Raw genomic sequence first — 16,181 nt, forward strand, 5'->3', positions numbered from 1 at the left:
TGATAAAGCCATTTGCAATTATGTCGTTATGGTTACACGGTCACTGTTCACGTATCCATTTACTATCTTAATCAATTGGTTACTGGACTGTTAGGCATAGCTAAAGGAATTTCAAGCATTTTGCAATCCGCAGGCTGGCTCCTGTAATCAGATGATGGCAGTTTGGCAATAAAGTAATTATAAGCCACTTGTCTGGCCTGTGGACCCCGGCGCTTACTGTGGTCGAAACTCAATTGAATCGATACGCACAGATTTTGACAACTACTCGTATAGCCCGCGCTGCATCAAAAACTGTTTGCAGCTCAACTGTAACTGAATTGACCAATACAAAACCAATTCCGCTAGGGCCAACGGTGGTGAAAGAGAGTTATGGACGCCATCAATGACAGGAACAAGGACGATACTCCCGTTTTCATTTCATCATTATTACTGAACTTGGTCGTCGTCATGCAAAACTCATTGAAGTCGTTAGCCTTCGGCAAGCCCAAGGACATAAAATACAATGAAAACGGGCGGGTCGCACTCACATTCAGGCAAGCAGGCATGCAGGCAGGAAGGCATCCGATGATACACACACAGCACATGGATATGGAACAGAGCTGATTACCCCCTCTACTGGGATCCATTGATCACGCCATTCCTGCCACCATTTCAATTCGTACGGCCATTATTAGCTTAATTTACATTTTGGGTCTGTAGTTGATTTTGTTTGCTCGCGCTTGGGGTTTTTGGTTGAACTCCCCACTCAGGATCAAACTAACCAATGTTACGGTGGTTTTTGCCATTAAAAGACTTTTAATTGCGTGTGCGTCCTTTTGCAGGTGATTTTGCGTAATTTTTCAATTTGATAATTATACAATGATATAAGGTGGTTCGTGTCTTTTTACAAAATTTATGATTATTGGTAGATTCCAGGAAGCAAGTATTCACACTTTTTGATTTTATATGTGGCTACCTAGGCCAGCTTTGCAAAACTGGATTCTGTAAACCCAGTTTTCAAAGACGTTAATGAGGATTTGTTGCTATATCTCACGAATGGCTTGCTCGATATTCGCCTTGAGGGCCAGAATGGAAATGCATTTTTCGCATAATATCGGTTCTTTATGGCACCCCACAGAAAAAGTTGAACGGCGTCGAATCGTAGATCCGAAGTGTCCATTTGGATTACACGATTATTTGTGTTATGCGTTTTGTTTTTGCCTTGATATTTGGGAACATGTTGTAAATACGTCCAAGAAAACCTATAAACCCCTTATACAGGAGCAACGTAAAGTCCAGCATTTGTTAAAAAATTTCAAATATAAAATCTTGCATCAAAGTGATAGATTAGAAATGATCATGAGTCTATTACTCAACACAGAGTAGTTCCCAGTTGAAAATATACTTAAATTAATCTTTAATGCAGAGTTTACTGCTCCTTTCATACGCATTCCTTAGATTTTGATGTATTTTTTTTCGAAAACTACAGTCACTTCCTTCATCACGACGGTATTTTCCATCGAATGACAAATGACGTCTCAAAGGCACTTAATGAGGAGCGATGTATTCAGGCATTTTCGGCATCGTTGCTGTGTTAAAAATAATCGATATCTACATTTTGCATATCGATCACAAATAGCAATTGTCAAATTCCTGACATTCAGGAGTCCACCCAAAACGAAATATTATAATATTGATACTGATAATTATGAGTGTGTGTTTCATTAGAAGGTGTTTGTACTAATTTTTGAATTTTTTCGAACTTAACATTTATATGGCAGCTTGTATAATTACTTGTATTTATCAATTTCTCACATAGAGCAAATTTTAGACCTCTCCTTCAGTAGCACTAGTTTATTTATTTATTTTATATTTTATCAACAAATATGGGCTGTCGACATAGATTAAAATGTACATACCGCTGTAATTTCATCTTAAAATTACCGATTCAAATGCACAATAATTTCTATCAACGCAAGTGCCACGTTGGGCGAACTTGATGTGCGCCTAAGATCTGTCTTGTCTAAAATTCGACAGTTTGCAACACTAGATAACAACTGATTTTTGAAATATATGTAGCTATAACAACGAATCAACATTCTACAGATACGCAAATACACAGACAAAGAGACACTGGATCATTCAAAACACGACGGCCATTGCACAAAAGCGTCTCCTGCCTGCCTGCCTGCCGCAGTAGTCGCCATAATGGCTGTGCACGCCGGTCTCAGTCTGGTAGAACGGGTATATGCCCTGCAGCGGGCATTCTGATTTCAAATCTGTGACGATTGCATTTGGGTTTTGGGTGCATTTTGACGTGGTATTGGGTTTTATAATCAACGATGCCAGCCAGCCAGCCAGCCAGGTGAGCAGCATCAAGGCGACGTGCTTTGTCATTGTGGCGCATAATTTTAATTATAGTGAGTGCCAATGAAGTCGGCACTGCTCGAATCGGAGATAAGGCTTAAATGTCGCGGTTAACGGGGGGCGGACAACATGCCGTGATGTACTCGAATGCCGTATGCTGAGCTTTTAGCATTAAAACCATATGTGCGCACGGCTGCATTTTGAAATACTCGTATTTATGGAAGGTGGGCCGTGAGCAGAGCGTTCTGATGGCTTGACTTGGGGTTAAGGTTACGGTCACGCCGGATATATTAGCAACGCGCACGCTCTATAAACCGCAAACACCAATACAAACAGGATGCAGAAACACGCAGCATTTCCCCGCGCTTGCATCGATGTCCTTGATGTGGCAGAGCCGCACTAAAATTCACAATCACCCGTACTCGTACACAGACAGATGGATTCTGCAATATTTTATTATACTTGTATAGTATACTATACGATATGTTATTGTAGTCAGGCGCACACAAATAGCGAGCCATACGAGTACAAGTGTCTGCTTTTAGTTAAGCGACGCGACGTGGCAAGGGGGCGGTTGCAATCAATCCGCAGACATTAATATTTTTCGTGTTTTCAACCGCAAATTGTTGCGGCTGTTGGTTGGTCGGTCGCTGCATATGGCAGCAAGCTAGCGGTCTGCTGGACCACCAAGCACCCGGTCGTCAGACGGAGCCAGAACCGAACCCAACCCAACCCACCCCAGTCCAAACTGAAAGCGAGCCCCGCCAGACTTTGTGGCAGTGCGTGTATCTATCAGAAACCCCTCGATGCGGATTGAGTGGAATCATAAATTAATTAAAAGAGATTTGTTTACGGCTTCCAACGGATTCTTCCACAACCGAAACAAACCAGAGAGCAACCCTGCAGGGAGTCAGTCCATAAGGAAGGTGGTCGCTGCCGTGGGTTTACCCCACCAGGAAATTAAAGCAACATTTTACGTAATGCCCGCCAAAGAACAAAATTAATTGCCCTAATTGTGAGGGCCGCCCCTGAAATGTCGGAAAACGCACTAACAAAGCCGAGAAATATGATTTAAGGGGAAAAGAGAAGAACAAATGAGTGCATATGAAAGAAGTCTATAATTCAAAACCCATTTTGGTGGTGTAAAAAATGGTTGGGAACTATGGATGCCAAAAACTATTTACACATTATATTACTAAGTAGGAGAAAGGTTTGGAGTTCCATCAGAATGACAAGCCCTCAGGATAGACTATAAACGCAATCCCAATAAAAGCCTGAGAATGCTTAAATATTTCAAGCAGAACATTAAAGTCGCAAAATAGACTTTCTACTGGTAGATTCTATGAAAGCTATATCTATATATAGTTGTAATGAACTTGCTCTGCGTATGGATAAGACAAGTACTATATATATACAAAGTTTAGCTATTATGGCTAACAACTTCTTGGGGTTCATATGTTCAGACGGAGGGATACACGAAGAGTGTTTATATCCATTCATTCCATCATGCTATATACTCACATGTATGTATATATTTGTGCGCTTCAATTATTAATTCCAAGTTGACATTAACTAAAGAACCTTTTAACCATTTTCCAATATGATTTCAACCACAAAAACCACTTTATACTAGTACTTAAGTAATTTTCTACAAATTTAAAAAAATATAAATATAAAACAAGTAAAAAGTCGGGTGTCCCGACTTTGAAATACTCTGTACATATGATTACAATAATTATATAAAAAAAAAGAAAAATAAGAAAATTTAAAAAGCAAATATATTTATGAATATAACTTGTTAAATCGGTCTATCATAGTGAAACTTGGCATACGGACAAATAATAACTAACTGGGGGTATTTGCAAAATTTTAGTTCGAAATTCCAAGAATTACGGGAGTTAGAGAAAGAGTTTGCGGGGGAGAGGGGGAAGGGAGGGAAATTCCAAAATATACATTTTCTGCGTATTCATACAAGGCATCTTGGACTAAAATTTAGTGTTCCTAGGTCTTATAGTCTCCGAGATATAGGCGATTATATGAATGGAAAATCGGGAAAACCCCCATAGGGGGGAGTGGGGGGAAATCAAAAAAATAAAACAAACTCGTATATCGTACACACATAAGGCATCTTTGTGCAAAATTTGGTGTCTCTAGCTCTTATAGTCTCTGAGATCTAGGTGATCATACGGACGGACAGACGGACAGTCGGACAGACAGACAGGGCTAAATCGACTCGTCTTGTCATGCTGATCAAGAATATATATACTTTGTGGGGTCTGCCACGCCTCCTTCTGCCTGTTACATTTTTCAGCTCGCGCAAACCTAATATACTCTTATACATTTCATGTACAGAGTATAAAAATAATAAATTTGTTATTTATTGTATCTTCTCTTCGCCAAACTCAAATTAAGATTTCAAATCTTGTGTAAAATGCTTCTGAGCTTTTCCTCCATTGGAGGCTGCTAGGTAATTTCCCCTGGTTCTTGAGAGAGTGGATCGGATGAGCATTATAGTTGTTATTCTTGAGGATTTTTTTTAGAAAAGATCCATTTGTTTAGCGTGGTCACACCACGTGAGTCTTTTGTCAAGATGTACCAAGAACCAGACAGGAGGAGACGTGGCAGACCCCACAAAGTATATATATTTTGTAAGCCGCTGAGACCACATAGACCAAACGTAGATTCTCCCAGCGATTAGTCAAAACGAGTTTATTTTATTCTGCAGCTCTGTCTGCAAAGAAAAGGCAGGAGCGATAACATAATAACATAATACTTGCGAGCGAAACCAAAGCAAACAAAAGCCAAAAGGTATTTACATGCACTTTACTTGAAAATTATTTGCATTGCTCCAAAAAATTCCACCTGTTGGAAGAGGCAATGTTTCAACGCCCTCGCAGCATTCTCAGGAGGGCGATACAGCAATATTGACGTCAGCCTTCTAGACCTTAATGCTCCCATCTTGAATTTGATTTTTGTAAATCTCTGTTGGAAATTGTACGAATAATGAAACTATTGTAGTTCAGTACTACGCCACCAAATTGCAGTATAATCTGCTGTATCCAATATAATTTATTAAAATTTGTCCATGTTTGGAGGAAGCAGCGGTTTGAAATTCAACGCCTGAGCAATGTCTACGAAAATTACAGAGCAGTGTTCCCGGCCTTCAAATTCAGTTCGAATCTCTGCGGTTATGCGGTTGATTTGGTCTATGTTCCCGTGCTGGGGGATGCTATTTTGCACAAAAATATTGATTTTATTTCGACAGATTTTGACAGACACTGCATCAAGCTAATGGTCTTATATTATGTGAAGTGTCCACACTGTAAACAGTTTTGTTTGTAATAATATGTAATAGCTCAGTTTTGCAGTTTTCAAATCAACCAGGTGGATTCTAGTTGGATCTGAGAGCATGAATGTACTCGTATTCGGGAGTAAAAGAAGCACATATCCGTTAGTTAGTATTTTTGAAGATTTTCTACGTTTCGACGTTGGACCAGTTGCTCTACATTCGGCGCTCCTAGCAAAATATCGTTCAGTATTACTTTTAGTTACGCCGTGATTTTGTCTCGGAGTTGGAACTTAATGACTCGGATGAGTGATCTAAAGAAAGAAACATAGAATGCGAGCTGCACTCCCATATTATTGCTATTATATGGTATTAGGGTCAGTCGGATTTTATGTTCTGTACCTGGCAGATATCAGATTATTTTGAATTTTGTTATCCCGATTAAAATAACAAATTATTGCCTACCTAGAAGCAATTTCTAGGTATTTATCTTTATTATATTTAAGCTTGATCGGAGAGAACGTGTAACGCTTTTTTCTTATCATTAAGCTTATTACATCGAATTGCCCGTTGGCGGGGTCATGCGAATCTATTCAGATTAAAAGGCATGAATTATTAAACTAAAGTGAGGAAAGTTTTCTTGGCGCGTCTACTTAAGTCGAAGTGTACAAGACGAAAGTTAACTGATAAAAAGGGTGAGCAGAGAGAAGAAAAATGGAAGTGGAATGTAAGTTGCCAGATTGCTACTTTGATGTAGATATACGAGTATATACGTATGTTACACTATATGTAGCCACAATTCAGCATTACATCTCTAGTTGACAGAGGCTGGTGCTTATACTTGTAGTATGTGTGTGTACGAATGTGTGGCTGAATTGTCAGGGCAAGGAGTATAACAAAAGGAAAATTTGACCCTGGCTTTGTTGTTCACACTGAATATGATTTAAATTATTGGACATACATACTAAACGTACATACAGAAACGACGGCCTTGGTACCGTCACAGGGTGTCGTCACAGGATAAGCTGAGCGTGTAGGCGTTCAATTTTCCAATAATAAATTGTGAATTTAATTTTGTTGTTTATTTATTTGCAGTGATTCGAACCCCGTACTGATATCATCACCGCCCGAACTGGCTGGCATGACACTGGAGGCGCGCCTGATATCCTACGATTGGGAAAATCAATTTGGCGAGTTTCAAGAGGCTACGCGCAAAGGCAGCTTCAAGCCGATCTGCTGGGGAGCCAAAAATCATGTGGTGCCGGTAAGTAACCAGCAGGCTCCCTCTCAGGCCCTCCTGGCACATATAGTACATAGGTCCAAAGGAAAGTCGCCAACGACGAACAAAGGGAACTCTTGTCGCCATTTTTTCCTCTCTGCCTTTTGCACATTAATCGGTCCAACATTTTCCTACTTTACATCCATCAGCGTAATCAGCTAAATTGCTAGACAATATCTGGAATAATTTTTCTTGCTGCCATTTGAGTGTCACCCTCAACCTTACACATCCACACACACACACACACACACACACACACACACTTAAAGGAGTCCTAGCCCGACTCCACCTACAGGACCCTCATTTATTCATCGCAGCCCAAAAGACATTAGGGCGCTTGCTGCTGAATGCGGAATGATGTGGCTGGCTGCAGCCTGGATAATGTCTACCGGAAGCCACACGTTATAAAGTGCAATCAATTGCATTTGCGGCGATGCGGCCATGGCGACCCTTATGTGCGGACTGCGAACAGGACTGTAAGGAACAGGAAGAGTTTGTTAGACCCCTCCACTTCACTAGGCGGCTCTTAACTAAGCTGGCACGTACGATTCCGACAACGATCACTCACGGGGTCACACAAAGCTAAACCAAGCCTGAGCGAAGCATACTCGCATAGTTGGCCCTCGGTCGTTATACACTCGTACTTAGTCTATGCAGTCGCTAGCCAGACAGTGCTCCAGCAGCAACCCATTCGTCTAACCATGCGAGCGACTGACTGACTAACTATCCCATATGAGCGGTCACTCAGCAGGCCTGACTGGGAAATGGTACGCAATTTCTTAAGTTAGAAGCTGGCTACACTTGAGTAACTTTACAGCCGCTCGAATTGTCATCGATTTTCCGCTATTGCGTTGAATATTAGTGCCCTTTTTCTCGTTCCTTGCGCAAAACTCAATAATTCATTGGGCTGCCAAGGTCTGTGGCAGCAGCTTTTTAGGCCAAAATGGATAAGGACACAACAAATGAAAAATTTTGTTTGACAGGTTGCTGAGCATCTCGAAGACGAAATGTAAGCCCAAACGACTGGAGAACTCTCAAAATATGTGCCATAACGAATTTGTAAGCCCTATCCCCAAAGAGGATGAACCGGTATTCTAGTTACGTGCGAATGCGCTTTATGTAACACACAGAGTATATACTTGTATGTACATCTTCATATTCATATCAGTATGATAATGTTAGTCGATATCGCCATTTCCGATTGACCGTTTGTCCGTCCATCTGTACTTGTATGATCCCACACCACTATAGACCACAGAATTCTTGGATGTATGTAAGTTCGGAATTTCGTTCATTTTCTGTACAACACTTTCGTTAAAAAGCGGGTTCGGGGCCTTTCTACTCTTATTGTCCTTCCGATTCTTGTGAAACAAACGCTAGATTACTTTTAGCACGGTTGAGGCGTATATTTTCACAAATACTGACATTTTTGATTTGCAATCCTGGGCAAGTAGATAGTATTGGACTTGACTGGCATTCTATTTATTTGCGTTTTAAAAATAGTATTTTACGAGAAAATTGTAGGCACGCATTAATATAAGCTGTGAGGACCTGTTTACTTCTGCCTAGGCTCCTTCTGTGAGTGTGTGTCCTACACTCGTTCGCACTAAACTAGTATACCCTTTTACCCTTTGGACATAGGGTATGAAAAGAATTCGGGTTGACTGATGGAAGTCTGCAAACAAGGATAGATTCAGCAATACATCTACCACAGTCTCGTCCCGTTTTATTTCTTGGTTTCCTGTGATTTTAATGATAATGGAATCCTTTTTTATGTAAAAAGCGACCTTCGCAATTCAATTCGTAAATTGTTCAATATGAAAGCCTTGTTATTTTGGGAGAGTAACTATACTGGATGAAAGCCCATAGAAGGGACTTACAATTTGTGATTTGCGGGATTCCCTTTAAATTCGCTGCCCTACCTGGGCAGCAAACAACACAAATCTAAAGTCAACTGAAATATAGGGATTTTGGAAAAAGCTTATTTATTCACTTCCGCCACCATGTTTACACCAATATGACAAAGTCTGTAGGTATACGTGTATAAAGCAATGCTACAAGCTTTAAAGCTTCCAACAAACATTCCGCATTCCTTTTCAATTAAAATATCTGTCAGGACCAACGCGTTCTATCTTAGCCCCGCGCCACAGTGTCCACAGCATAGACTGTCCAAACACACCTGCAAATGCCTGTCAAGAGACGCAGTTACCCAAAGGACATCCAGACAGGCAGACTTTCGCAAAACGATTCAAAAATGTTTTCTCAGAAATTTAACAACAACCAGGGAGACGCCTGCCCTTCAGCTTTGGCCGTGCGATTTGCATAATATTATTAGTAAACACTCGTTATAAAGTCACACACACACAAACATACACACACACACATATACACATGCACATATAAATACAGACGTTTTGCTAGATTTAGATTCTGGCACGGCAGGCAGCCGTAAAATATTTGACCACAACCCAAAAGATGGGAACGCGAAACCGGCCGACAAAAGCAAAACAGAGCAAGGAGACACACACACACACACACACACACACACACAAAATACAGTCGCATTTACATACAGTCGGCGAGACCGCCGTTGCCTATTTATGTACACAAATTTATTCGGCGTAATTAAAACACAAAATTTTGTTTCGGAGGAGCAGCGGCAAGGACGATGTGCGATTCGACGCAGCTCTGCCGCTACCGACACCTGCCCCTTTATTTGCACGGGGAATCGGGCATCGGAAATGGGATTGTTTTGTTGCTGCCTCTATTTGTATATTCGCAGAGCCATTTGCATCACTTGTTGTTGGTGCGACATGAACGGCATAAATAAACTCTCCAATTTCCTTTCGAAAGCAGCAAAAAAAAATTAATTAATACTTATATTGTGTGTAACAAGCTATGATGAAACAGATTTTTAACTATTTACTCTCTGGATTGCAGGGCTCCGAGTTTCTCGAGGGCTACAGCATAAATGTCACCAAAACCTACAAGAAGCACAAGCGCTGCAAGCCGAAGCGCCTCTACGCCCCCATCACAGAGCGGACCACCGTCACGGACCTCAGCGAGCTGCCCGTGCTCCACGAGCTGGACAACAACAACATCATTGAAGGCGCTGCCCGCAGCAGTAGGAGCTCGGCCACGGAAACGCATAGCTTGAATAAAGCTAGCCAGGCCACGGCGCACACATTGACGCTCTGGTACGGGGCGTGGCTCCTCTTCCAGATGGTTGGCGGGGGCCGGGCCGTCGCAGCTGGTAGCCGCCAATGGACGTGAAAATGAGGTGCGACGTGGCAGGAAGAGGGGAAGTAAACAGTAGCAGCAGCAGAAACAGCAACAGCAACAGCAGGCACCACCGTCTAACTAAGAACTCAACTACAACTAAAACCACAACAACAACAAAAACAACAACAACAACGTTCACAGCGTTCACAATGCGAAAAGCAAAAATGTAAACTAAGAACCCTATCAAGAAAGGCCTTCTCTTAGGTCCTCTACAAATTACGAACATCAAACTACAACAACATTTAAAGTGCAGTACATACTATTAATTATTTAAGAAGCTACCAGTACCCAAAGGCTCTCTTCCCGCCCTTCCCTTCCCCTCGTTTATTTAAGTACTATCAGGCCCACTAAGTTGTTATTTTTGTTCTAGCAGTTAGTAAATAATTAACGGATTATTTTTCTAAATATGTACATTCTTCGAAAACTCCGCGTAGTGTAAGCAAGCAAAAGAAAATGACGTACCGCATTTCAAAAACCGAAAAGCAATAATTAGTTGTTGTCGTTATACAATATATTATACAAATACACAAATACAAGTATATATATATATATATACAGACATAGATATACGTATAGTGAAACCCAATACTAGTGCAGTCACTAATCCTGCACACATACATACATATAGTATTTATAAATATATATATATATATGTGTGTGTATGTATACTCGTAGCATTTAAGTTTGTAAAGCTTGGACGTCTGATGGTTTTTGTTGGACATTGCAAGAAACAATCGTAGAAAGAAGGGATATCAAAAAGGAATATTCGAGCAAGACTAGGAAAAATTGCGATGGAGATATTGAAGTCTCAGTTAAGTTTAATTATTTGTCGTGTGCATGTGCGCGTGATTGCGTGACTGCGTGAGTGCGTGAGTGAGTGAGTGCGAAAGTTTGCCCTGGGAACTGAGTTCTTATGGGGAGCGGCAGCGAACCGAAAACACATAGTTAAATACATACGAACATATATAAAAATATATAAAATTATACGTCCATATTAAAGCAGAATAATCGTTTAGTTTAGTTGGAAATGATGTTTAGAAAGACTTGAAATTACTTTGTTTAATGAAATGGCGCAAAAGACTAACAAAATAACTTCTTAGCGAGTGATGTCAACCCCACATACATACATGGGCGTGCAAAATCAAAACTCAAATTTAACTGAACTATGGAATCTATGAAAAATTTCGTGTGCTTCTCTGTTTTTAGTGGCAATGCAAATGCAAATTCACCGTATGTATATACAGTGTGCTATAACGGATAATGTGATCGGCATATATTCATATGGCATATATATCTTTTTACATCACAAATTCAATATATTTAATCCTCTTTGTGAATGATTACTAATGTGATTTCTGAAACAAAATAATTCAACAGCTATAAAGGAGAATGGGATTTCTGCGTTGTAAATTGGTTGTTTTCGTATGTTCCAGTTCTAAACACTCTTCTAGCTTAATGACTTTGAATTTTTTCCATCATTTTTCAAACCCACAAAATAATACAACAATAGATCAAAGTTTGTACCTCTATCAACTTTTCCCATGTGACCATTTGAACCATAACAAGTTCGGTGAATCCAGAGATTTCGGAGATCCTAGCGCCCTAGCGATCCTAAATATTCATAAAAAAGCTGGAAGTATTATTTTCTGAAGTAATTTCGTGAAATGGCTTGGCAAATACACAGTGAAAACAACCTTAATGGACACCTCTTTTATCCGAACACTCTCATCGGCGGACATTTTTTCTAAAACATTCGATCGGTATATAAAGTATTTAAGTATCCCCTTTAGCGGACACTCCCCTTGGGCGGACAAAGTTGGCCCAATATTCGAAAATGCCTAATGGCTATAAATTTCCTTCTGTCCATATGTTTTTGGGGTTAAACGCAACCTAGGTCTCAGATGTACTGATCTGACAAAATTTCTGACAAGGCTGAACGGATTATAACTTTAAATCATTAAAATGGGTTTACTAGTTTCAATATTTGCTTTCCAATATTTTGAAGCCGTAGATTCTCTTTATGATCCTAAACAAACATGTAAAAGTATTATGTTTTACTTCGACACTATTTAAGATTTTGATATTGCTAATATATGGCTATATGTTTCTTGAAATATTGCCGATCACTGTATCTGCTGGTCAGATCTAACCAAACACTGTTACAATACTTGTAGCACTATGCCATGAGATATCTAAGTAGCTCAGAATCTGGATGTCAAAATATAGTAGGATATAATCAAGTAACCTAGCAGGAGCCGTGCAGACCGCCCACTGTAAACAAAGCAATACGAGAAGATATAGACATAGTTGTCTTTAAATTGAAGATTCATCACTGTACAAGATTCTTACTTACTTACTTACTCTGATCAGCGGATAACCCTAGAGAACCTACTCTTCATATTGTCTCGCCCCACTATTTATATGCATATTTGTTGTCTGATTTTGTTTAGTTTGCATCTGGTTTCATGTGATTATTCTCTTTAGCTCGACGGCATCTACTAAAACCTTTTGTCGGACTCCTCCCCTCTTGTTTTTAGTAATTCCTTATACTCATATAGTATAGTATATAAATAATTAAGAAACGGACTCGGAATTGCTAGCAAACTTTTAAGAAAATGGAGCGTGAGCTATGCAGTATACAGGGTGTGTGATTATATATAAATATATATATTGGTAGGTCATGTGAAAGGGGGCTGTGCTACCGGAAATCACCAAGAGCACTAAGCACTAAGACCTCTTATAGCCAGTATGTACAGTAAGGTCGCCAAGCTCTGCTCGAAGTAGTTAAAATATACCACATACATACATATATACATATACATGCATACACCCATACTAACTATAAAGCCTATATATAGTATATATATAGATATACATACTTACATCTATAAGTAGTTACGTGGTTCGTAGTTGTAAATGTGAATGTGAGTATTTATACAATAGAAAATAAAGCGAAGCATAAAGCAAAAAAAAAACAATGTAATACAAAAGAAAAACTACAACTAAAGTAAAAATTTTTTACCAAAAGCAAGACAGTAACATAAGAAAATAGGCAGCAAAGGTCGTGCTACATATAAATAGCATTTATATATATACAATACAAATCATATATATTTTTAGGATAAATACTATATGGCATTCTGTAATATGATTAGTGACAAGTTGCAGCAAACAAAATGCACATGCAAAGTTAAAGCAATCAAAATAACAGTAAACAAAAATGCGAAACAAGAGTGAAGTGCGCAAACTATTAAAAGTTTATCTACTACACACAATCTCCTCTACACACACACACCAACACACACCAACACACACACACACACATGTACATGTTTTTGCGCTGTTCAAAATGGAAAACTTTTGTGTAGTCTGTTGAGAGGGCGTTAAACATGGGCCGCCATCGTATTTGAGGTTTTTACTTTTTTTCTGCGAGCTCTTGACGTGCAACATTTAAATGGGCATGGGCCCATCTAGTCCAATTCTGGACACTTCCAAACGAGTGCCGCCGCTTTAACCCAGAAAAACGAAAGATAAGTTACCAGGTCAACTGACTAATTGGCAAAGCCCAAAAAGTTTTTAGTCACAGGGTGCAACTATTTGTTTGGCACGTTAATTAAAGTTTGGTCTCGTCCAAACCTCGCAAAACAACATGGGTACTATAGTTACTGCGTTCTGCTCAGAGCAAGGCCCAAAGGCACAGGAAGCTACAAAATTGTTGATAACCAATTCAAAATTAGTTAATTAACAGCAGCAGCAGCAACAACAAGTTCAACCTCAACTTACAACACGGCTACAAAACGTATTCACACAACATAAAAGCAAACAAAAACGGTTTTGGAAAATGTACTTGCTATAACTATAGTTACGACAAAAAGTCATAAAGTCTAAAAAATTATGTAAATACAACAAAATATGTAACTAACCCTAAACAATATTGAAAAGGAGAGCTCCAAGCCCATGCACACATGCAAACAGGGAATTCCTGGGATATAGACATTGTTCGTACCATCAACAAGTCCGGCCTCGATTTTGGAGAGGTCCTGCAGACAGGGCTACTATATCACACAATTCAAAGCACAACAGGCGTGCAGAAGATGTAACGGAATAAGAACTGGTTGATTAATTGATTAGAATTTTTTCTTTATCTATAGCTATTTTCTACAGTTTCGAGTCTCGATTATGTCACAATAATTCTGGTCCAAAGTTTAAATTTCGAGTATTACCACAAGGGTTCCTATTAGGTTTACATTATTTTGGATCACCTCCTATATTATATTTTTGTAGCCCAGTAAAAATAAAAGCTGCAAAACCTTGTCCCTATTATAAACTTTGCAGAGCTCTAAAATCTTACAAATACGAAAACATTTGTGTGTTATATATAGTAGCATGTTAGTAGTTTCTATCTTATTAGATCCTCTATCGAAAGGGTTTTTATTTTTGAAAGGAACGTTAAGAAATTACTTACCTACGAAAAGAAAACAACAAAGCAAAAAGAAACTATTTTTATTGTGTACCTCGATTTTTTCAAAACCATCAACTAAAAAACGCATCAAGCCCAAAAAGCAAACTCTATATGATATACAAAACGAACACATACCTACATGAACATTAGCTTAAAACCTCAGAGTAAAAGTAAAAGTAAAAGCAATTAAAAGCAAATGCGTAGACATCAAAATACAATATGAACTTAGGTAAGAACATTAGCAGATAGTTTATGAAATGAGCGACGAGTGGAGCATACTTTTTTGGGACAGCCTATTGGCAGGGTGTGCGTGAACAGTGACGTTTTGGCGTAAGAAGAACAAAAACAAAAACAAAACTATTTTAAAGTAGAGCAGTTGCAATACATACATATTTAAATGTGTCGTTAGTAGTGTCGGAATAAAAACAACACAAAACAAAACCAAACAAATAGAAGTAGCATTGTCGTTAGCCACATTAGCCACAAGGGGAAGAATCATAATGATAGATAATGAAGCATACTGAAGGTAGAGATGGCCGGTTCATAGAATACTTACACAAGACATACAGCAAGCCAGCAAGTAAACAAAAAACTGCTACATGCATACTTAATAGCATTAAGCTAAGCATCAGTGTTTCTGTATAACTTTAGCATGAAATGGCAACCTACATACTACACGTACATACATAGTAACACAAATAAGTACATCATACAAAAGTAAATAACATACATATGGTATGCATAAAGTATTTTGGTATAAATGCATGCAAATATGGTAGCATATATAATTACATACATATATAGAAACTCATACGTGTATGTTACATATTAGATACTTATAGTGACCCAGCTGGCCCGTACCAAACACATTCCACGCCCTCAACAATACTCTGAGTAGACGCCACAAAACAAACGAATCCAAGACCCGATCAAGCATATAGTACATACATAGATACATACATACTCGCACACAGTAGCGCCAATAACCGATTTAGTAACTAATGTAAACTAAACTAACGTACACGTAAAACGGATTTACAAACTAAGGTACTTCAGCATAAAAGAGATTGTAGGCGCGTTCAGGGGACTGCCATTTGACAGGTAATTGGCAATCCGATGAATCTGATTAGGCCGATGATTGGAGTTAAGTAATACCCGTTGCCATCTTGATCTAAGCTAGTTAAGTACTCGTACATTATCAACCGAAGCTCAGCCGAACTCTGCCCAGAACCATAGCCACGTAAAAATCATGCTCAAACTAATATTTAACGCATACAGCCAAGACCCATCTAGACAGCCAGTTTTTATACCAATAAGAGCCAGAAACAGGTGTGTGCGAATGTATATAGGATACATGCATACCTCATTAATTGTGAACTGTTTGATTGTGAGATAAGTTCCCACTGCATAACTCTATCGGCTTAAGTTAAATACTCATTAATCTGTCTGTAATATACTAATACAAACCTAAGTAACTACAAGTAATTGCTATGCAGCCCTCTTTTGTAACTGTATGAACCTATTTT

General features: G+C 39.1%; 1 protein-coding gene across 1 annotated transcript in view; it reads left to right on the top strand.

The window, feature by feature from the left end:
* Nucleotides 1-10,237, top strand: part of LOC115634051 (MOXD1 homolog 2) — a 66,269-nt gene extending 56,032 nt beyond the window's left edge. Inside the window, exons 9-10 of the mRNA XM_030531596.1 lie at nucleotides 6,728-6,896; nucleotides 9,852-10,237. Of these exons, the coding sequence (XP_030387456.1) occupies nucleotides 6,728-6,896; nucleotides 9,852-10,184 (502 nt within the window). The 3' untranslated portion in view covers nucleotides 10,185-10,237. The remainder of the gene's footprint in view (nucleotides 1-6,727; nucleotides 6,897-9,851) is intronic.
* Nucleotides 10,238-16,181: the final 5,944 nt, after the last annotated feature.

This window comes from Scaptodrosophila lebanonensis, unplaced genomic scaffold (genome assembly GCF_003285725.1).
Source record: "Scaptodrosophila lebanonensis strain 11010-0011.00,11010-0021.00 unplaced genomic scaffold, SlebRS2 tig00000001-arrow-pilon, whole genome shotgun sequence".
NCBI classification, from domain to species: Eukaryota; Metazoa; Arthropoda; class Insecta; order Diptera; family Drosophilidae; genus Scaptodrosophila; species Scaptodrosophila lebanonensis.